The sequence below is a fragment of the Prunus avium genome, chromosome 1 (genome assembly GCF_965620075.1).
Source record: "Prunus avium chromosome 1, drPruAviu1.hap1.1, whole genome shotgun sequence".
In the NCBI taxonomy this organism is placed as follows: Eukaryota; Viridiplantae; Streptophyta; class Magnoliopsida; order Rosales; family Rosaceae; genus Prunus; species Prunus avium.
Window position 1 is genome coordinate 39,584,329 of NC_142284.1, and position 24,038 is coordinate 39,608,366.

General features: G+C 36.9%; 5 protein-coding genes across 5 annotated transcripts; 3 read left to right on the top strand and 2 right to left on the bottom strand.

Moving 5' to 3' along the window:
* The first annotated feature begins 712 nt into the window (after nt 1-712).
* Nucleotides 713-2,168, top strand: XTH33 (xyloglucan:xyloglucosyl transferase 33). The gene is made up of 4 exons (XM_021953998.2): nt 713-1,056; nt 1,171-1,271; nt 1,355-1,563; nt 1,645-2,168. The coding sequence occupies exons 1-4, from the start codon at nt 831-833 to the stop codon at nt 2,030-2,032; spliced, it is 924 nt and encodes a 307-aa protein (XP_021809690.1). The 5' UTR covers nt 713-830; the 3' UTR covers nt 2,033-2,168.
* Nucleotides 2,169-3,664: 1,496 nt separating this feature from the next.
* LOC110753220 (benzaldehyde dehydrogenase, mitochondrial) lies at nt 3,665-9,153 on the bottom strand. The gene is made up of 12 exons (XM_021954069.2): nt 8,920-9,153; nt 8,667-8,835; nt 7,602-7,736; nt 7,326-7,468; nt 7,068-7,221; nt 6,753-6,982; nt 6,073-6,162; nt 5,144-5,317; nt 4,917-5,054; nt 4,426-4,563; nt 4,271-4,332; nt 3,665-4,185 (listed from the first exon to the last, which is right to left on the bottom strand). Exons 2-12 carry the CDS (start codon nt 8,731-8,733, stop codon nt 3,912-3,914), a joined length of 1,605 nt encoding a protein of 534 aa, XP_021809761.1. The 5' UTR covers nt 8,734-8,835; nt 8,920-9,153; the 3' UTR covers nt 3,665-3,911.
* A 2,617-nt stretch (nt 9,154-11,770) lies between these two features.
* Nucleotides 11,771-12,494, top strand: LOC148297808 (uncharacterized). The gene is made up of 2 exons (XM_088248417.1): nt 11,771-12,080; nt 12,166-12,494. Exons 1-2 carry the CDS (start codon nt 11,771-11,773, stop codon nt 12,492-12,494), a joined length of 639 nt encoding a protein of 212 aa, XP_088104543.1.
* Nucleotides 12,495-18,770: 6,276 nt separating this feature from the next.
* LOC110753233 (spermidine synthase) lies at nt 18,771-22,447 on the top strand. Its single transcript, XM_021954091.2, has 9 exons — nt 18,771-19,082; nt 20,072-20,148; nt 20,257-20,379; nt 20,596-20,700; nt 20,918-20,990; nt 21,088-21,159; nt 21,251-21,446; nt 21,921-22,044; nt 22,135-22,447. Exons 1-9 carry the CDS (start codon nt 18,902-18,904, stop codon nt 22,198-22,200), a joined length of 1,017 nt encoding a protein of 338 aa, XP_021809783.1. The 5' UTR covers nt 18,771-18,901; the 3' UTR covers nt 22,201-22,447.
* LOC110753234 (uncharacterized) lies at nt 22,176-23,851 on the bottom strand. Its single transcript, XM_021954092.2, has one exon. It carries the CDS (start codon nt 23,551-23,553, stop codon nt 22,558-22,560), a length of 996 nt encoding a protein of 331 aa, XP_021809784.1. The 5' UTR covers nt 23,554-23,851; the 3' UTR covers nt 22,176-22,557.
* Between the last annotated feature and the right edge of the window lie 187 nt (nt 23,852-24,038).

Here is a 24,038-nt window from a genome sequence, read left to right on the forward strand (position 1 = left end):
TTATGTTATCTGTCATATCAGGCACCTTTCCAAAGCCAGCTACAAAACTTCTGGCAAATCTGGCCCTTTTTTGAAAGACTCTAAACATTTTTCGGTCACCCTATCTCTTTCCTTCTTGTTTTTTTTAAGGAAAACTCGATGATATATATGTTCTTCCATTCAATTCTCAATATATAACCTCCAAGTACGCGTAATAATGGAATATGAATTTGGGACATCTTTCGTTAGTACAAAGAGAAAAATACTACTAGACCGAGAGCTAGTTAGTCACCGCTAGTATTGTAGTTGCTAAATCACGACTTGTTAACCAAAATGAGAAAAAGGAAAACAAAATGATTCATTTTCAGCTGGTCAAATAATTTGTTTTCATTAGGCTAGGACCCGGGTGAAGGCGGCCAACCCATTATAGTTTGGCCTAATTCAATTATAGAGTACTTCCTTCTGCTTTCCATAACACCTGGACCACATCCAGAAGTTAAAATGGAGCATTCATCAGAGGAGGGTGCGGCTACGAAACCCATCAACATTTAAGTGAAAGTCTAAATCATGCATTGCCCTGACTTTTGGGCAGCCCCAGCAGCAAGATGTGCCAAGCCTCTCAAAATCACAGTCACATGAGCTTTCTGATATTGTCTATAGGGTACAAAATTTAAAACGCCTAATAAAAGAGATACTATCATTATATCATACTAGGAAAGATATAGCCAGCCAGCTAATAGACAACTAAGCAAGATTATGAATGTGGTTTTGAACCTCCCTAAAACCTCTCCCAATAAATACCAAAAACTCCAACCATTTTGATTCAGCTATCTGATATAATAAAAGCTAAGATGGCATTTTTGCAGGAAAAACTCCCCTGCTTTTGTGTTTTAATTTTGTGTATGGCAGTACTGGTTTCTTCACATAATAGATACTACACAATCCCAAGCGTTCCACGTTTGACAGACGCTTTCCCTCGCGTACCAATTAGTAATGGGTTTTCGAAAGCTTTCGGAGGCTCAAACATTCAGGTGATCAATGGATCCATGGCCACTCTTGCTCTTGACAAGTCCTCAGGTGAAGTCCTTATTCAGAGTGATGCTTAATTATGACCCTGATGATTTTTAAGTTGTAGTTTGGTTGAATTCATTATTAATTATCAGGTTCTTTTGTTTTTGGTTCAACATGCAGGATCTGGATTGGTATCTGTAAACAAATATCACTATGGATTCTTCAGTGCTGCCATCAAGCTGCCTGCTGGTCTCACTTCTGGGGTTGTAGTGGCTTTCTATGTAAGTTCAATGCTTCATACGGTAATATAAGATGCATATATATGTTGCAGTCAAGCCTAACATTTTGTATGGAATTCTTGCAGCTGTCTAATGCAGATGTTTTCCCTCACAATCATGATGAGATTGACATAGAGCTATTGGGCCATGATAAAAGAAATGATTGGGTCATTCAGACAAATGTATATGCAAATGGAAGTGTAAACACAGGAAGAGAAGAGAAGTTTTATCTCTGGTTTGACCCAACACAACAGCAGCATCAATACAGCATCATCTGGAACAACCATCATATAGTGTAAGCAAACCAATATTCAAAAAACCAAAATGAATGGTTTGATATTTACCCAACCCTAAAATTGCCCATGAAAATTTGCAGGTTTCTAGTGGACAATATCCCTGTAAGAGAGTTTCAGCATGGCGGTTCCTTTTTCCCTTCAAAACCCATGTCAGTTTATGCAACAATATGGGATGCCTCACAGTGGGCAACTCATGGAGGAAAATACCCAGTTAACTACAAATATGCACCGTTTCGAGTTTCGTTTGCAGAAATGGAAATGAGTGGCTGCATATCCAATCCCACAGGAACAGTGACTTCATGTTCTAAGAACACTCATTCAAGCTTGGACCCAATTGAAGGACCAGAGTTTGTTAAGTTGTCTAACCAGCAAAGTAGTGCTCTGGGTTGGGCAAGAAGTAAGCTAATGTTTTACTCTTACTGTAAAGATACATCCAGGTTTAAAGTCATGCCACCAGAGTGCAAGTAGTTCTGCAAAACACTATAAGATCATCAAATCGTAAACAAGTTCAAGATATAGTTCAACATTCAAAATGTTCACCTCTACATTTCTTACTCAGTATCAAATACATTAATTACTTTTATGAGGATATATCATTAACCCATGAATTTTTTGCCCAGTCTTGGTGTCCCAAACATCTAATTTCATCAATGTTCATGTTGAATTATTAGGAGACTCTTTTCACTTCTTCAATGGCTCTATGCAGTCTCCGTTTTTTCTTTGTCTCTATCTCTGTGATCCCTCATGTTCCTACACTAACTTCAGCAATCAGTGATATGACAATACCAATTGGTACTACAAATGAAACTTTTTCAGGGCAATAAAGCCAATACATACATGTTTGGTACGCCTCACTGGACTGAATTGGGTTAAATAGCACTCGAAACCCTTGTTTGGTAAGAGACAGGTTAACTTAAATGAGACTGGATAGCCCAATAGTGAAAAAAACGCCTCACTCGCTCGTCTAATACAATGAGCTTGAAAAGTGGTTCGCTAAATAGCACGCTCACTAAATAGAACACATGAGTACGACGCCTCTCCTTAAAAAAATATTAGAATTTTATTTGTTTTCTTTTAATTATTGTTTTAGATCTTTGAATGGGTTTTTTTTTTTTTTTTTTTGCAGCATTTATTTTTTTAGATAAAAATCCTTAAAATATTACAATAATTATTTTGATATTGCATTTGGAAAATCAAACTATAGTAATTTACAAATGTTTGATATTTTTTTGATATTGAAACAAGTTTAATAATTCATGATGTGATGCTTTCTTTATCGCAAGCAATTTTACCTTGTCAAATTATATTTTTCAGTTTGAAGTCAAAAGTCAAATATACAAAAATTATATATATATATATTATTATTGTTTTACTTGGTCCTTGAAAAATCTAGAATTATATAGAGTGAGCTTAGCTCCTTTAACAATGTTTCAACCAACTAAGATTAATCTCGAGAAGCCGAAAAACAAATATCATAATTTTATTCTTCATAAAAAAAAACCATAATTTTATTGTTTTCTTTTTATTATTGTTTTAAATCTTTTTTTTTTTTTTGCCAAATATTGTTATAAATCTTTGAATTGGGTTTCTTTGTAGCATTTATTTATCTTTTAGGTCAAAAACCCCAATTAAATTTAAATATTATAATAATTATTTTTTAGTCCGACACATCACCAAACATAGGTCTTCACTATTTTTACAATCCAACTTCTTAGTCCGACGCAATACCAAACGTAGGTCAGTACTTAATCCAGCTCAGGCCAATCCGAGCTAATCCAAGACAGTCCCAGGATTTAGTCCAGTCCCTAACAGTCTGCCGTGCCAAATGGCCCCACATTTAGGCAAGACATTGTCCCATTAAGATACTGTGAATGGGCCCATTTGGTCGAGGGTTGGATATTAGAAGTAGGCCATGGGGGGCCTAGACGCAGGTGGGCTTCTTCCCCTTCATGTCATCTTCAGATCCACAAAGGAGGAGATTTTCATTCCATGTCATCTGGTTCATAGACAAGCCACGAGCCATATCTGGCATTAGTAAGACAATATCCAACCAATAAACAGCTAATCAGCCTATTATCAGCAACAGATTTTGAAATGTGATTGAAAGAGGAGAAAATGATGCATCAACAAACCATAGAATTTGATTAGCCATTACACCAACCACTAAACTAGTAATTAACTGAACCAACCATTAATTCAACAAATACATTGCTTTAGTTCATTACAAAGAAGCAAGACTTTATCATCATCATCACCACCTAATGTCATCATGAAATCACAACGTCAAATATTGATGCACTTCTCTCTTTATTCTTGGCATTGCACAGTGAAACTAAGCTTTTGAAGTTTATAGCCATGCAGGATTTTTCAGGGGCGTGACAACAGCCTTAACTTGCAAGTAATTCGAAAGACCGTAAATGCCCTTTTCTCTTCCGTGTCCACTCATCTTGTACCCTCCAAAAGGAATTGCAGCATCAAAGATATCAAAGCAGTTTATCCATACACTACCGACCCGCAATGCACGTGTCAATGTGTTTGCAGTATCTATGTTTTGTGTGAAGACCCCTGCAGCAAGCCCGTATCGCGTAGCATTTGCCCTTCTTATCACCTCATCAAGGTCCCTGCAATCAGCCATGATGTTAATGTTCATTCTAACAAAAGGGATTGGATAACAACAGTTTAAGAGAAGAAAGCTTTATTGCTCACTTGTATTTCAAGATGGACTGCACTGGACCAAAAATCTCATCCTGTGCTATTGGCATGTCATCCTACCCAACGAGACAACCATGTTTAGATCAATCATAATCATGTTCCAGCTTCTAGGTAAATATGGTTATGATCTGCAATGTGAAATAATATACCTTAACATTTGAGAATACAGTGGGCTTAATATAGAAACCCTTTGTGCCAAGCCTCCCTCCTCCAGTTTCCAGTGTAGCTCCACTTTTAATACCATAATCTATGTACTTCAGGATCTTCTGAAATTGGTCTGAATCAATCTGATTTGTTTGAGTAAGACTCAATTAGTATCACAAACAAAAGAATGCTAGTTCGCACAAGTAATTGTCAAGGTGCAATCCAAAATAAATTTGCTGCAAGGCATCTTTATTGACTCCTTTCCTTTTTCTTTTTTTCTTTTTGTGTGTCATGGCTCATGTTTATTGAATGGTTGCTATAAGAATCAAGAAACAGTACTTTCCAACACTAAATGGACATTGAGAATACAAAAGCTCATACGCAGGTGAGGTTGTGCAACCAACTTTCGACAGCAGAGTTTTATGTTAGTTCAAAGATTAGATTCAAAAATTGATTGTAACAGGATTGTTGCATGGTAGAGCTGCCAATTTTTTACCTGAGGACCTTGCTCAACACCCTCCTTGAATGGATCCCCAACAATGCGTTTCTCAGCACGGGCCTTTGCTTTCTCTATGAACTCATCATATACTCTTTCATGTACAAATGTACGCGAACCAGAACAGCAGCATTGACCCTATAAACAGAGGTGTCATGTAGTCAACATATGGACTTCAAAGCCTTAAAGAATCAAACTTTTTCTCCCAAGACAATGGTTAGACATACCGTATTAAAGAATACAGCAAAGTGTGCCAGCTCAACAGCCTTATCTACATCAGCATCCTCACATACAATAAATGGGGATTTCCCGCCAAGCTCCAAAGTTACAATCTTAAGATTGCTTTTAGCAGCCAATTCTAGTACTTTTTTGCCGGTATCAGTTGATCCAGTAAAAGCAACCTGCAAAGGGATCATCGACACTTTTAGCAGGAAGAAGAAGCATGTTCAGATAACAAATTGATGCAAACTGGCAGCCCAATTATTATTTACTCATATTTTGACAGACTATTGAGAGAGTTGACTCTATCCCCAGTGGCAAATGAGAGTTTCCATCAAATATGACCTATTCATCTAATCATGAAGCATGCGGGAAATATTGAATCAATAGATAGTCCTCTTGGTAACTTTTTTCATATTGCCTACCAAAGCTTAGATAGAATCTTCAACATTCTTAACTCAATGATAACTAGAACCCACCTTGTTCTTAGACAGGGATCATAGGTCAACATTCAACTCTATTTGCTTGACTGAAAACTTTTCTAAACAGAATCAACTCAGTTTGTAGTACAAACACTCAATTATATGCCATCAATAACCAGTTTCCCATCAAAGCATAAGAAATTATAATATAGTTAGATATATTTTAAACAACACATAGATATGAATACGAAAATCCAGTTTCTCCACATAAAGAAGTAGCATGAATTTTATACCCAGAATTTTGATTTTGGAACCATTCAACCTCATACAGACAGAACAAATCTCACAGAGGCTCGAGCAACAAGGTTATTAGTTATGAGTTTGGAGAAGTTATGTTTGAGCAAAGGATGTTATTGCATATATAATAAATAACTGGGAAATTCTTTTTTCTCATGAAATTACATAAGAGTGCCAATTACAAGATAGGAACTTCCATAATTAATGTCATACAATACCTTATCAACTTCCATATGACTACAAAGCGCTGCACCGGCAGTGGGACCAAAACCTGAAACCACATTTAAAACACCTGGAGGAAGTCCAGCCTGCAAAAGGCCCAAAAAAAAATCCAATCAGCATGAATAATTGAAGGATTAATATCCAAGCTTATACACATAATCCACTGACAGGTTCAACTCAAAACCGAAATTTGTTAAAAACCATCAAATCAGAACGAAAGGTAAAAATCACCACAGTATGCTGGGAGAGATGAATTATCTTCTAAACACTTCAACTGGATTTGAGACAGCTTTGAATGAAGCAATGGCACAATACCGTAAGGGCCGTGTTCAGTTCCAAGTGGAAATTGTTTGTTTTGAAAGTTAATATTACATTCATCCTAGCTTCTGGACAGAAGTTAATACTACGATGCATGTCCTAGAAAGGTGATTAAGTTTCTGCATGACGTAAGGTAAGACAAGCTATGGTTTTCATTTTTCTATGCCACAAAAACACAGTCACACCTTTGCTGCTATTGGAAGCACGTGCTAGAGAAATTTACATAAATATGTCAAAATTCCAGATTCAATCATCCAAACATAAAATTTACCAAATGAGACCATCATTGAAGCAAAAGGTGAGACGGAAAATTTTGATTCACGAAAGGTGAGACGGACAATTTTGATTCATGAAGTACCTCCTGCAACAGCGTTGCTACATATAGAGCAGACAATGGTGTCAGCTCTGCTGTCTTCAGAACAACGGTGTTGCCACATGCTAAGGCAGGCGCAACCTTCCAAGCAAACATGAGAAGAGGGAAATTCCATGGAATTATCTGACCTGCAACACCTATAGGTTCATGCAAGGTTTGCACATGATACTCTCCATCAGCTGGAACTGTGAGACCATGAATCTTATCCGCAAATCCTGAGGAACATCCAGATTAAAACATAAATTTTGTGTAAAACCCACATAGCATAAGGTACAGTTGTGTTGTAGAAAATAAACATACCAGCATAGTACCGGAAAAAACGCACAAGCATTGGTACTTCAATTTTAGCAGCCTGTTCAAATGGCTTCCCATTATCCCAAGTCTCAAGGGCTGCAATTTCATCATTATGCTTTTCAACCAAATCAGCAAAGCGGAAAAGGACCCTTGATCTTTCCTGCACAAAGGTGTTCTGTTAGGAAAAAAATGAATAAAGCACTGAATTCGAGACCATTCACCTGCATATACTAACATAGTACATTTAAAATAAGGAATAGTTACATAAGCTGTCATCTTTGGCCATGGTCCTTCATCAAAGGCCTTGCGGGCAGCAGAAACTGCCCGATTTATATCTTCAGAATCGCCTTCAGCAACATGAGCAATCACATTCCCAGTTCGGGGGTCCAATGTGGGAAAAGTTTTCCCTGTGACCAAAGTAAGCGTCACACAAAAGAACCAGAAAAGTCTAACCTGAAGGAAAATTATTAATAAACATGTCGATTGCTCCAAAGTTGAGAAACTCAAACAACTGTGTCACTCTATTGACGGAAAACTCACCTGACGCTGCATCTACAAATTGTCCATTAATTAGAAGCTGAGTATAATTTACTTTAACGGATGGAATGATTGGTGCCTCAATTGAAGCATCAGTGCTATATTTACCAATTCCTCTAGCCACAGAAGAAGACCTCCCTGATAAAAATAAAATCAGCCAAGGAGTGAAATACAAGCAGGGTAAACTTAAAAATGTCAAAAACCAATCCAAAAAGGAACAAAGGAGGAAGGCATATTGATTTTTAATGTCATTACATAGAATGAATTTTTTTCTTTTTTTAAAAGTTCAGAGTAAAGTTTAAAGAAATGTACAGATGATAGTCATTCCTGAATATTAGTATCTCCTTTTTTACAACATTCTGGAAAGTTTTTTCAAATTTTGATCCCCCAGATAATGTGATAAATGACATGATATTTTTCTAGTTGTTATAGCATCTTTTGAGATTTATTTTGACTAATGTAATAGCACTCTTAAATATCCGGGGTACCCTAAAAAACAAGCAAAGCAGGTTGGGACCGTCACAACATTATGTCACCTTCAGACATATACAGATATCGCAAACGAACAAGCCAGTGTTGGGATCGGTTTTTAAACACTAGCACCAAAATGAGAGATCAAAGAAACATTCATCTCACTTTCTAAAATTCAATTATAATCTATGTTATGCAAAACCACTGAGCTTTTGCATCCAAGTGTTTCTTTATCCAAATAAGGAAATTTTGATCCAACCAGAAGGGGGAAATAAGAGTTCACTGAATTAAAAATCAAGACTTTTCTCTTACACCTCAATCCAGATGATGAGAAAACTCAGGAATAAAAGAAAATTCAGTTGTATGCTTTTAAAGTCGATATGGGTTTCGTATATTTTGCACAGCAACAACAGAAAAGACTCAATCTTGATCCTACATTTTTCTCACCAACCAAACAGGGGCAGCAGACGATCATTATAAAATGCAGACGCAAACCAATCTGAGTACAATCCTTAAGTCATGGGATCCAAACAGATAAACAAAAAACACACAAAAATAGAAAAAAAGAAAGAAGCTTTGGAATTGGGTTGGCAGTACCTGCAGAAAACAGAGAAGCAGAAGTGAATGAACGAGACAGAACCGAAGAGACCCTCCGAGACGCCATGATCAAAACGCAAGAAAAGAACAGTAGTTACGGTGCGCCACTGATCTCTAGCTCTCTAGGTGGGTCGGTGACCTGTTCAAAGTTGGAAAGTATGTATTGCCCCTAAATACAACAAATGCAAATATCAGTTAGTAGCCTTCCACAAAGATAGGCGTTAGCATTTAGCAAAATGCAGACTTTTTTTACCGGCGTAATATTTGGTATCCTTTTTCTAGCAGACAATATTGTGCGCTACTGTTGGCTCATGAATCATGATCGACCAACCACACCCACCTACATCCTGTGAGCTCCCAAAAGGGGAGAATAGTAGTGATTTTGAGTTAAAATCACTATGCGGCGCCTGACCAATAATTCTTGCATGACGTCTCTATGCCTGACCAGCTTCGGAAAAATCCAAAATTGCGTGGATAAGCATTCGAGATGATAAGTCTGAAAATCTTTTGGTTCCTTCCCTTGGATAAGTTCGAATGTTATAAGGACACATACTTATGGAACAAATGAAACTGAAAATGTCATCATTATTAATGAATAATGAGTAGTTAATTAGTAATTTTTTTCCCTGGTTGAATAATGAGTCTGTTGTTTTTCCTGGTTGAATAATGAGTAATTATTGAGCCATGAGCAATATTTTGCTTCTTTCTAATAATCATATTATATATGGGTTGGTGAGTTTGAGTCAGTCACGTGTTTCAATCTTCTTCTAATCGCTTTTTTTTTTAAACAATATTTCTGATTTTTGTATTCTCATTTTCTTCACTTTCTGCTCATTTTTACTTTTTAATACTTTTTAATCAAAATTTTCCTTTTTTGTTCTTTCTCTTTCCTATTCTACCCTTACTCTACATTAATTTCTTTTTACTTCATTTTTATATTATTTCTTTTTCTTTATACTTGATTTTCCAACTTAGTTTGTTAATTAATTAGTCTTCTTTCTTGTAGGTATTTTGAAGTGGATGGATGGATTCATCTTTATTTCACATGTCTTTTGTAAAATCCCATCACCACTCAGAAACCAAGCACAACGAAATTGAAGTTTGAACCTACCATTTGATTAGCTAATAAATCTAAACATTATTGCAATCTAAGCTGCGAGAGAGAGAGAGAAATCAAGAGGTTCGGTATGTGGTCATGGTGGGGACTGTTGTCGGGTTTAGGGGAAAAAGGTATCGGGAGAACTTCTTGGGGTCTTTTGGTACGGTGGACTGTCATGGACTGGATTAAATCCTAGGGTTGTTTTGGATTAGCTCGTATTGGCCTAAGCTAGATTAAGTACTAAGTTACATTTGGTGTTGTGTCGGACTAAGAAGCTGGATTGTAAAAATAATGAAGACCTATGTTTGGTGTTGTGTCAAACTAAAAAATAATTTTTTTTTTTTAATTTTTAATTAAAAATAAATAAATTCTAATCTTTAATTAAGGAGTTTGACCTAAAATAAAAATAAAAAGAAAACAATTAAATTCTAATATTTTTTAAAGGCTAAAACTATCTAATCTCTTTTTTTTCCTACTTTTTCTTTTCTCCTTTTTCTTCCTTCCTCTTCTCTCCTTTGTCTTTTCTTCTTCCTTTCCTTCCTGGCCCGTGTATTTTTTTTCTTCCTCTTTTCTTCTTCCTTCCCAAGCCATCCCTTCTTTTTTCTTTTTTTCTTCCTATTCTTTCCTTTCTATTTTCTTTTTCTTTCCCTCATTTTCACTTTATCTTCATGCCGCACCCCAACTTTTAAGAGAGCCATATCCACTTCTAGGTATGTGGTGGCTGCAAACACCTACCCTCCTCTCTCTGGTTCCACTAATTAATGGTTGTGGTGGTTCGATTGGGTGGTGATGGTGGTTGAGCTGGGTATGTGGTGGCTGGTTATGTATGCTAGTGATGGTTTGATTGACTGATTGGGTGGTGATGATGGTTCGATTGGGTCTGTGGTGGCTGGTTATAGTTTTGATGGTGGTGGTTTGACGATCATGGACTCGTGGTGGTGGTGGTCAGGCTTGCATGTTTCATGGTGGTGGTCGTATCCAGCTGGTATAGGTGGATTTTGGTGGTGGACGGTATAGGTGGTTTCTAGATTTTCTTTCTTGATGAATGTTGGTTTTTTTTTTTGGTCAACCTTTTCTCATTTTTTATTTTTTATTTTGATTTTGATTTATTTTTTGGACTTAACTGACATAATTAATAGATTTGACTTGATTTGTTCACGATTGCAATTACAGTGACGAATTTCGGAAAATTGAAATTTCAGTGACCAAATTTAAATTCGGACCTAATCGTATTGACCAAAAATATAATTACCCCAAAAAATTAATGTAAGATAAGGGTAGGATAGAAAATAGAATGAATAAAAAAGAAAAATAATTAATTAAAAAGTATTAAAAAGCAAAAATGAGTGTACATGGAGAAAAGGGGAGTAAGAAAACTAGCACCCTATTTCTAATCACATTAGGTAATCGCATTGTATAAAGCAAGAACAAGAAACCAAAAATCCATCTTATCCGTTCACCACTATTTAGTGTGTGAGGTTACATTAAGCACGCCATATCCGTTTGGCCTAATTGGGGCATCCCACCCACAAGTGGGTAGCAAAAACAAAACTCCATATCATTTTGCAGGAAAGACCATCTCCAACCCAAGGGGTGGAATGTCAAATTTTGAGTTTTAAGCCCAAAAACCATCTCCAACCTATGTATTTGTTGGGGCTAAAAGCTTGCCCAGTCAATTTATTCAGCTATATAGTGCCTAATGAATTGCCTGGATTGAAAATTTTGACCAACGGCTACATTTGAAGCTGCTTTACCATTTCTTTTTTTCATTCAAACCCAACGGCCACTTTTGATAAATGGGTATGATTTTTCCACAGTGATTTCAACGAAAAAAAAATCCAACAATCAAAATAATATTTTAAATATATCTAAATCATATCCAACCCCAAAACTCATTCCAAACTCTATAAATAGCAATCTATTTGTTAAATAATCCACCAAATTCAATTTCTTATCTTTCTTCACTTTCCTAATTGTTTTCATTTGAGTTTCTTTGTTGTTCAATATGGCCCCAAAATCCCAAAGAGGTATCAATTGGAAACCAGAAGAAGATGAGGGATTATGCAAAGGGTGGGTATGTATCTCTGAAGAAGAGGTGATTGGCATGAATCAACCAAATAACACATTTTTGGGAAAGGGTGTACCAGAAGTTGTTTTGGAGAATATGAAGGCCAATGATAGATCGGAGGCTCGAACACCGCAAGCCATTGCTTCTCGGTTCAAGATCATCAACCAACAATGTTCTCTTTGGAAGGCTTGTTTGATTAAGGCCAATGCAAGCCCTTCAAGTGGGTCCAATCCAAGGGACTTGGTTAGTACAAATTTTATTCGACTTTTAATGTTCATATTGTGATTTTTTTTCTTGTCATAACTTATCGGTTCTTTTAACTCATGCTTAAGACTTGCATGCAAAAATATTTTTTTTTTTTTGGAATGATAATAGGGTTATCAATAGGCCTTTCAAGTTGGATCATGTTTGGCAAATCTTAAAAGATTGCCTAAAGTGGAACGACCAAAATCAAGCTCCCACACCAACACCCAAAGATTCTTCCCATAGTGGCCATACGGTCAATTTGGAAGAAGATGATGATGATGTGGTCATGCCTACTCCAAGGCAGCTTGGGCGAGATAAACAGAAGGTTGCAAAAATAAAGGGAAAAGTATTGAAGGGAATCTCAACCAAAGTGGAAAATTCTTGTCTGAGTTGGTTCAACAAGGAAATGAGTTAAAAGAGGATATGAGGCGAAAGCTAAAGCTCCTAGATAAGCAAAACAAACTTACCGAATCTCAACAAGCCTATCAAGTCCAACAAGATAAGTAGACACTTCATTGACAACATCATTGAACAAGGGGGAACGAGCTAGGATGTTGATATTTTTGTTGGATCAAGCAGCTCTGAAAAAGGCATGCCATATCCAAGTGTCATACAAGGCCACAACCTCCAGAACGACAGTTGGCTTACGCTTGTAACCAGTAAACTAGCATGCCCAAGCAGTGGGGCAGTTTTTCCATTCACAATGCATGCAGTCAAGACTGCCTAACATGCCTGGGAATCCTCTGCGACTAGCCTTGTGCAAGAGCTTGTAAAGGTCGGCTGGATTTGGTGAACGTAGGTACCATTGGCTATACAAGGCTTCAATTGCAGAACAAAACTTTTGCAAAACGTTCAAGGGTTGTAGATTCACCCAATCTACAGTATTCGTCGGTGGAGTCCGCCGAACATCCATATGCGAGCATTCGGAAAACGGATGTCATCTTCTGCTATAAGGATATACTTTGTTGTCCACAAACGTCTATCTTCATAGAAAAGTATGGCTCATGTGCAATGACATCATTCAAGATGCGATAGAAAAGCTCTATCCGCATGCGGAACCTCCTACGAAAGTCTACTGGGGAAAATAGTGGTCTTTCGCAGAAGTAGTCCTCCATGAGATTCTGATGACGCTTTTCTCTCTTTCGATTCTTGTACTTACGGCCTACATGTTTGATCATAATTGAATAAAGATAGGAAAAGATAAGAGAATCCAATAAAGTGAGATGGACAAAGATGAGTAATGTTTCAGAACATGATTGAAAAAGACAATAGGAGATAAGGAAAGATAAGAGAATCCAATAAAGTGAGATGGACAAAGATGAGCAATGTTTCATAACATGATTGAAATAAGACAATATGAGATGGGAAAGGGTTCAAAAAAATAATTGAAGAAGACAAGTGGAGGTGGACAAGGGTTCAAAATATTATTGAAGGAGGATAAAAGAATCCAATGAAGTAAAAGTAAAAGTAAAAAATATAGGTACCCATCCATTTGTCTATAAATATTTACTCCATATGCAACCTAATCAACCACACCAATAGAACCTAACAATCGAAGGGAGCATCATACATTTGATTGGGGATGCCCCCATCCTAGGTGCAATCCACCTCCACCTCTTGTAATAATCAAGAAATGCATTGAACAAGTGTTTCTAGAGACCGACTTCACTCAAAGTTCAAAAATTTGATGCCAGAAGATATATCCAAAGTCCAACATCAAGATCATCAAAGGGAAATATGTAGTTCATAAGCGTGATAATGACACAATTCATTTAACACCGGAAGAGTGTAAAGAAAAAATGGAAGGGAGTTATGGTGATGGTTTCACTAAAGGGTTCAAATTATTCCGGGCTTACGCAAAAGTATTAGCTCCAGGGGCTATAGATTGGGATGATGTAGATGTTGTGACCGCATTACAACTAACTAAATAAGTCATATTGTTGCATTTGTTTTTAATATAAGTCGTGTGGTACTTGTTTTTACTTTCAAGTCTATGAAATAAAATGTTGTTCTACTTGTTTTTATTTTCAAGTGAAATTATATTATGTTTTGGAATTTAACTTTGTTTAGGTTAAAATGTTCATAAAATTAAATCACGAATGTTGAAATAAAAATATTGTCAAAAAAAATTAACGACAAAAAGAAAATTAGGGTTTAACCATTTTTAAATAATTTAATAAAGTTGCGGACTCAAATTATGAGTTTGCATAGTTAGAGGAAAAAACAATTTGAGTCTGAGCAACACATGAATAGTTGTATTTTGGGTAATCTGCTGAATTGCCCCCTGAACTTGTACATAACTCTCAATTTACCCCATGACCTTTTTTTAGTGAATTAAGGGCTCAAATTAAATTTTATTATTAATGTTCCTCCCACTGTCAAAATTGGAACATTTCATCCATTAATCCGTCATTTGATTCACGTTGACTCTCTTTTGAGGGTTATTTTGGTCATTCAGCACGGGTTCTTCATTGTCAACCTCACCAGGCTTTTTGACGCCTTCCTTGGGTCTTCATCGATTTGGCAGCCTCAGCCTTGCAGAGACACCACCATAGCAGCTTGCCAGTAACAACAGATTCTGTCAAAACTCACCAAGATACTATATAGGATGTTAATTTGTCAACTACCAGGTATTCTTGTTGCAGCAGAAGCGATCCAGGGTGGGCTGCAATACAGGCGAATACCCACAAGCAAGCCAAAATCTAAAATTTGGGGTCAACCTAATTAATTTAAGTTGCCCAGAATCTCAAGAAAATGCCATGTGGACCTTCCTTGAAGTCTTGTGGTGTCCCACCGTAGGTTGCGTAGACCTTTCTTCTTCATTTTGGCTTGCCACCATGACCAAGACACCAAGATGGTGGTGGTCCAAACTAAATTACCAACCAAAGACTCAAACAAAGGAGGGAAAGGTTTTCTCTTTTTCTTTTTCATTTTGCTACCACAGAGAGATGGTGGGGGGTGAAAATCCAGAAGGGCTTTTTGGGTTTGTGGTTGCTGGCTAGAGTTTTTGGGTTTGTGAGGGAGGGGTGAAAAACCAGATCTGGGTTTGTGGGTTTGTGGGGGAGGGGTGAAAAACCAAAAGGGGTTTCCAGGTTTGTGTTTGCTGGCTGGGATTTCTGAGTTTGTGGGGAGGGGTGGTCATGGGAGAATTGAGGGGAGAGAGAAATCGAGAGGTAGGGGGCTGGGTCTCAGGATTTTTTTTTTTTTATAGTGTCTTTTTCTTTGTTTCTTTTTTTTTTGGGTTCAATTTTCCTCTTTTTGTTCAATTTTTTTTCCAAAAAGAAGGAGCTGAATGACCAAACAAACCCTCAAAAGAGAGTCAACGTAAGTCAAATGGACGGATTAATGGATGAAATATTCAAATTTTGACGATGGGGGAACATTGATAATAAAATTTAATTTGAGCCCTCAATTCGCTAAAAAAAAGATCAGGGAGTAAATTGAGAGTTATGTACAAATTCAACGGGCAATTCAACAGATTACCCTTGTATTTTAGAGAGTGAAATTTTGAGTTTAGTCCCAATATAGTTGGAGATGGTCTAATATGATTAAAATAATATGCACCAAATCTTGATCTCTATTGTTAATGGCGCCAAATAATTGTCAAAAGAAAAAAAAAAATCTCAGTATGGTTTTTAATTATTATTTTCTGCTACCATACGTACTCGGTACACTTTCTTGTCTTATTTTCTGTGCATGAATGTGATGATGGATATATTATTTTTTATGATGCATTTCAATCGCCTTAAATCAAAATACAAAACCTAATCAGGTGAATGCCATTCATATTATTTTATAATGTGATGGGAATAAATTAGGACATATTAGAAATAAATAAATTTAAACTTGCTCCCAGGAATCAAAGGATCACAGACCATACTTGGTCTCTTATATTAAAGCTGATAAATTGGTTCGGTAGAGCCCATTCTTTGGGCGAACAGGCCTAATCAGTTCTCAATGACAATGCTCTTGGGCTACAAAAACAAGTTGGATTTCAAGATCCATTCCCGTGCACTCCGGTTTAGTCTACCTTTTCTCTATACATCAGAATAGTTTAAAATATCGCTAGAAAACATATATATAAAAAAGAACTTTGTGAAATGATTATAGAGGAATGAGACTTTGCCAATATCCCATGTTTTCGGACATCATTGAGATTCATGACCCAAAGTTGATACCAAAACCATGCGTGCATGGCTGCATGGCAGACCAGCCAAGGCACAGCGTAATCCCACTGTTAACTCAATCGAAGAAAAGCCATCAAAATATTTGGGCAAAAGTTGGTCATTTGAGCATCATTGTCGTCTTATCTTAAAATGAAAGCAACCAAATCGCCCACAATTTATCATTACCAAACGATGTGTTCACACACTCATAATTGCCACGTGGGCTGATCTTAATCAGCTATATGATGCTCATTGTTTGCTCCACAACAATAGGAATTTTTTAAATTTTGTTCCCACAACAAGCCTCCAACATGCATGGCTTATATTGCACACGAGACAATTAACTTTATTCATTAAAATGGTGGAGATGGGAATTGGGAAAGCCTGTAAACGAATCATATTTGGATTGAATATACCTCAATTCAAATCCGAATATATATTTAAAAATGAGTGTTATTATTTCCACATTCTTATCCTATTTCTCCACCCACCTTATCTTCAAAATTCTAAAGACAAATTTAGCCCTTTATAAAATAACTTCTAAGACCCACTTCTCCCTCATCCCGACAAAACCCCGACCGCCCCACCACCCAACCACACATCCGAACCCCACCTCCTCTCTCCTCCTTCTCACTCTTCCCCCCTCTTTCTCTTCAACAGCCAAGAAAGACCCACCCTACTATCTGTCTTATCTTCCCGCGCACCCATCCATCCTCCCTCTCCTCCTTTTTTTCTCCTTATTTGTCTCCTCCCTCCTCTCGACAGCCACCCCTATGAATGAATTGATTCTTTCTTTTTCTTTTGTTTTTTATTTGGTATGGTTTTAGGTTGAATAACTCAAAGGGTTATTGGGTTTTGGATTGTCAGGGGGTTGGAGGTAGCATGCTTTCAATGAAAGCAAGGGCATACTGTAGGGACTTGGGACTAAAAGGTGTCTTTCGGGATTTTTTGGAATTGTGATTGAAGAAGAAGAATAGGAAGAGGTTGCTGGGTTTGTTTGCATTATTTTTTTTAATTTTTTGCTTGATTTTTGGGTTTTGGTTGAATTAATAATGAAAGGGTATTTTAGGAGTAAAGGTGGGTGGAAAAATATGATTGTGTTTTTTCAAATTTACATGGTGGGTGAGAAGATAAGGTGAGTGAGAAAATAGGACAATGGAGTGGAAATAGCAGTACTCTTAAAAACATATTATCAAATTTGAACTATCAAATTGCACCTATCAATTCATATTTACTACACATTGAATTGGATTTATTTTGATATGTGCACAAAATCAAAATTTCAGTAGTAGCCTTGATCTTTTATTGTATTTATCTACTTTTTATATCCAATTTTGATATTTTATCATAAAAATTAGTTTTAAGTGTATTCTTAGTGCATATAAAATTAAAATGACTCATTTACACATATAAAATATTAATATAAAGCATAGAAAAATTAAATTATACTTCATACTAAGTCGGATAGGATTATTATCCGAATCCATTTATAATTGAATTACCGGACTTGGATTGTAATCGAATTCACGGATTGAGAAGTCCAATTTATCTCCTATTAATTACACCGAATTCGAATAAAAATCCAATTCATTGACATGTCCACATACCATTTTCTACTTCACACACAACTGCCAAAGTCTCAATTTAATCTTAATCCACAAATACTATTTGATGATGATTTGTTTTAGTAATATTTAGTTTAATGGAGAATGTATTCCGTTTCCACTTTAACTTAATCCGCAAATACTAAATTTTTTCTTAAATACCGGGGCGTACAAATACACAATTACTCTTTTACCCCTATGTTTTTTTTTTATGATCCTCATGCTCTTGTATTATAATTTTATGTCTCAAGTCATCCTAATAATCACACATCAAACAATTCACAATCCATTGTGACTAAAGTTGATTAACCACTGGATTTTGCTGCCCCACTCTTAATGTGGCTTTGTTCCCCATTTACCTAAAGGAAAATACTACCCCCTCAATCACACCAAATGCCACACAAACCCACCGACCACATCAAATTATTCGAATATAAATACCCACCAAAAAGGAATAAATGACAAATCAGTGGCGAGATATGTAAATTACCCATAAAGGAAGGGCACTTATTGGCTCTAGAATCAAGCACAGCAAAGTTGTGATATTTTGGAATATTTGTTTGTATCCAAATCGCAAATCCAACAAAAACAAAAGCCAAATTGAGCAAACCCTAATTGAGAACCTTATCATTTTATACTGTACCTTCCAAAAAAGAATTAAATTACAATAAAATAATATATTGTTATAATAATGGTTGAATCAGAGTCAGTCTCACAAAGGGAAAGTTCAGAAAGTCGGAAAGTCGGAAAGTAGGAGAGAAAAAGCAAATGCCAAACAAACGCGTCACTAGTAAGCAGAGGCAGTAATCAGATTCTTTTTGTGCCTCACCAAATTAATTACCGAACTTTATTTCATAATATTTAATTACTAAATATAATTAATGAGAATTAATAACAATAATAATATTCCTGGAATTTTTGTATAAAGCGAGCAACGCCGAGAGACTGTGTGGTCTCTGTCTCTGAGTCTTTAAACCGCTTGCTCGCTCGCGGCCCAGTCATTCATATCGTCTCTTTAGGTTTTCTTGGTTCCATTTCTTCAGCGTTTGGCTATGGCGGAAGAGATTGTGGCGGGGTCTGCTGATTTTCCATTGAAGAGGTCCAGAGAGGAAGAAGAGAACGGAGTCTATGCGGCCTCAACCGTGTCTGTGGAGACTGACACTGGCAAAGAGGCTGATGGTGTTTCTGCTGTTATTCCTGGGTGGTTTTCAGAGATTAGCCCAATGTGGCCAGGTTGGTTTTCTCTTACTTACCCATCTTTTTGTTTTCCTCTCGCTATGACATGTGCTTGGCAGCTCAGAAATTGTGGGAAAGTTGCGAAGCCGTCCAAATAGTGTATTTGTAGCAAGGAATGTTATGAACTCGTTGTTGGGTTTTTTAAAAATCTTTATGTGTATGGCTGTTATTGGTTAATGCTTGCTAATGAAATCCTGTGATTTGTTTATTGTACACTAACACTTCAGAATGAAACTAATAGATTATGAAATTCATATGGGAACGGGTTCTTGTACAGAATAACAATTTCGAATGAAAGTAATAAATTGTGCAAATTATATGGGAATACATTAAGTGTGCTATCTGTGACATGCGTACATTATTCCATTTTCATTAGATTTTGGACCACATATATCAGTTCATGATGCTTGTCTTGTCTCCATAGTTTATTATGGGTTTCTTTCTCCAGAGCTACCTTAGGATTTCATGTCAATTTGCAATTTTTCAGTGTTGTTTATGAGTTTCTTTCCCATGAAAAGCTGTGTTTCCAACCACCTTTTTTCGCCCAGTACTAAAGTCAGGGTCTTTAAAATTCCAAACCCAAGACTATGCCACGTGATAATTGTTAGTGAGGAACCTCCTCCGCTTTCTTCTATGTCATCAAGTGTGGACTGCAATGCATACTGCTTGAGGCTGAAATGTGTAGTGGTACTGGGTCACTTGGAAGTTCGATCTGTTGATGCTATATGGTTTCATGTTACGATACCTGCAGTTTTACTTTAATGAATAATTTGTGTTTGTGGGAGTAATAATGTGTATAGTGTTGCCTGTAAGCAAGCATTGTATGTTTGAAGCATAAGATTAATAATTGGCTTTGTTGCTTTTCCTTGATGTGTTGTCCAAATGAAAACAAGAATGTTTTCAGTCTTTGTTGTTTGATAGACAGTCTGATTATAGAACTAGGCTGTATACTTTGTGGAAATTGATTTATGCATGATATTATGCAGGAGAGGCACATTCCTTGAAGATAGAGAAGATTCTATTTCAAGGGAAGTCTGACTATCAGGATGTGATGGTCTTCCAGGTATTTGACACTTCTCAGAAGATGTTAGTGTTACTTTTTACCAGTTTCTATTTTCTATTTAGAAAAGAGAGAAATTATCTTAATTGATGCTATGATTTCGTCTTACAGTCATCAACATATGGAAAGGTTCTTGTATTGGATGGGGTGATTCAGCTAACCGAAAGGGATGAATGTGCCTATCAAGAAATGATTACTCATCTTCCCCTCAGCTCAATTCCAAACCCAACGAAGGTTAATATTATTATTTTTAAGCTAAATCACTAACTAGAAATCTGATTTGACATTTTTCATAACAATAAAACAAGTTGTCATGTACCCAAGGACATGACAGTCCCCTGTTTTTATTGTTCACAAACCTTTGTTAGGAACATGATTTGTGAAGTGCAGTAGTTTTGTTCTCTATGATTTGTTGTTCTTTAATTATCTTTCCAAATTGGTATTCTTTAGGTTTTGGTTATCGGTGGAGGAGATGGTGGAGTCCTGCGGGAAGTGGCTCGCTATTCTTCTGTTGAGCAGATAGATATATGTGAGATTGACAAGATGGTGGTTGATGTAAGTAATATCAATCATATCTTTGGGTTTGTTCTGCTTGGGTTTTTATTGTATCAATTATTCAAAGTAGCTAATACATCATACTCGAATGAATTCAATGTGGTTGGAACATGCATGTTTTTATGCGGTTCTCATTTGACATGCACAAATGGACTAAAGACTTCTGACTAATATCGGATGAAATGATAAAGGGTTGATTCTTGCTACTCCATTCCAGGTGTCTAAGCAGTTTTTCCCTGCTGTAGCTATTGGATATGAGGACCCACGAGTCACACTTCATGTTGGTGATGGTAAGATCAGCTTGTTCTTCTTCTGTCTAATTTTTCTTGCCTTTTCTTTTCGCTTCTTGCAAATGGCATCCTCATAAGCTTTCTTTCGATATTGTAGGAGTTGCATTTTTGAAGGCTGTTCCTGCAGGAACTTATGATGCTGTAATAGTGGACTCGTCTGACCCAATAGGTATTAATAAGAAATGACATGCATCATACTCCCAATAGGAACCTGAGAATTATGTGTGAGTTTACTGGTTTGGATGTTTGGTTTCTATTAGGTCCTGCACAAGAGCTTTTTGAGAAGCCCTTTTTTCAGACGGTAGCAAATGCTCTTCGTCCAGGAGGAGTCGTGTGTACACAGGCAGAGAGTATATGGCTTCACATGCACATCATTGAGGATATTGTGGCCAACTGTCGCCAGATATTTAAAGGCTCCGTCAACTACGCATGGACTACAGTCCCTACATATCCAAGGCATGCACTTTTCTCAGTCTCTTTTACATCCTCTCCCTCTGTCTCTCTCTCCCTCATACACACGCACACACAGGTCCACAAGGATGTGTCTGCATGGTTGCATGTTTGTGTTTCTAACTAGTTTAATAGTGGCATTTTCTCATTTTGCAATGTACTAGCTGGTAAATTATCATAACTAATGGTTTCCGAAGTGCAACATGTGACTTAGAGACCACCATATTTTTCTGAAGTTAGTTTTCTTTGTTCTTTTACTTTTGAAATTAGTTTTATTTTTTATTTAGTTTTTGCTGAAAGTGGTAACTCCATCACTTACACGGCCATCCGTTGTTTGATTGTCTTCCAGTATGACAAGTTGGCATCGTGTTGTAAAAAGTAGAGTGTTAATTATTTTTCTATGTTGGTGACTTGGTCTGTGATTAGTCTGATTAGACATGCTCCTATCTTTTCTGCTGATTTTGCTTTTTACTTCTTCAGTGGGGTGATTGGTTTTATGCTTTGTTCTACCGAGGGACCTGCTGTGGATTTTAAGCACCCTGTGAATCCAATTGATGCAAGTGACAGTCAAAAATCAAGACCATTGAAATTTTACAACTCTGAGGTGTGACTTGTTTTTTTTTTTTTTCTTGGGTGAGCTTGTCAATATTATCCCCTTTTTTCTGTTGGATTTAATTATTTATCTCATTTTCAGATTCACACAGCTGCTTTCTGTCTACCATCTTTTGCAAAGAAGGTGATTGATGCAAAAGCAAATTGAGGAGGAAAATTTTCAATAGCATCCAACGAGTAGATTGGCTATTGCTGAGTACCTGCTTTTGGCCTAGTTGAAATAGTTTTTCCAGAGCAATGAACCATGGAATAATTGATATTTAAATTGCTGTTCTAGAGTTTGTCCCAATTGGGATTGTTAGAGCTTTAGTGACATCAACGATACTTTCAAAGATCGTCTTTCCTTTATGGATAGTTACAAAGATAGTAATATAAGCAAGCTAGTTTTGGCTCCATTTAATGTTCATTACATGTTTTCCTGTAAACCTGTGGTTTATATAACAGGCCCTGAACAGAGAGATACGAGAAGAAGAGCATGTATGAAGCTCGCAATGCCTCTCAGAACCTACTCTGTTTCTAGTTTTGTTCTACAATCTGACCTATTATTATCAGCAGGTTCTGTTTTCTCTGTTCTCAGATTACTCCTCTCAACTTTTCCCATTTCCATGTCAACTTCCTTCTTCAAAATCCGCTTTTTGCAGTTGAAAAAATAAACCATATAGACGACCCACTTCATCACATTAACCATGCAGAAAAGCCCAACCTGAGCAAAAATCCCATTTCCTCTTTCATACCATTCAAAATAGAGCCCTGACCACCTTAAAGCAAGCCCCCAAACAGAGAAAACAAGCGTTATGAGAAACCCTTGCCGCTCGTTGCCTCTGCTTAGATGAGCAGATAGTATCAATGCATTAGCTCCATTTGCATCCTCCAATATTGAAACCACTATGGCCATGTTCCATATAGACCTCCATTCTAAGTACTTTGCCAGCAGTGCCATACAAGCTGCCCTATATAACACTCCAAAATACAGCTTATAGTTGTACCCCAAGTTATTCAATATAACATAGTAGATTGATGCTAACCATATTGATCCAAGTAGAGTGCAAGTTGAGAAGAAAAGAACCCAGATGGATGTGACAAGAGTGCCTCTAAAATTGGCTTTGGATGCTATTTTTTTTCCTTCTGCGAGTGTCGTCGATGCTAAATAGACTGTGACAAAAGCAGTGCAGAGCTCTAGGAGATGAAGAGGCACCACATAAAGAAATCCCAGTTGAATCAAGTTGTTGAGAAATTTGTCGGTCATTCGGGCGGCCGTATGGAGCAGTGTTTGCCAGCTGTGGTGGTAGTTACTAGGGTGTTGTTGCCTTACAAATTCTGAGATTTGAACCAGGGTTCTTTGGAGCAATAGCTCATAGTAAACTGAGAAGCAGAAGAGAGGTAGAGAGGAGAGAAAGGTGAGTAGAATGAAGTAGTTAGTGTTGTAGATTAAACTTAAGGATTGTTTAAGTGTATCAAAGAATCCTAGCTTTTGCTTCAGCATGGTATGGTGGCTTTCCATATCCACGATCTTCTTCTCCTTAAGTTGCTACAAATGAAGCAGGGGGAATTTTATTGAAGGACTTGACTTGAGAACAAGAGTGGTAAATTCATTAATGCATTGAGAAGAACCCCTTAGGCTTCAATTCAAACCCAGTGGGCGTCAAGTCATTGGCTTGGTTGGTATTTGATAATGATGCCATACCTGCTAGTTATATAGTGAGCGCCATTGGGCAGCCCTTTGTCATTAATTAAAGGAATAACTACACTTTAGTCTTCGAGGTTTAGTGTCAGTATCGAACTGGGCTCAAGGTTTCAATTACATAAATTTCATACCCGACATTTCAAAGTATTACCAATTTACACCTGTCGTTACATTGACCATCAAAGTTAGACGTTATATGCTAACGTGGCAGTCGTGCGACCCACCTCATAACCAAACATTAGTTAGAAAGAGATGAGACGAAGGGCAATTTCAGAAAAAATAAATAAATTATATTATATATA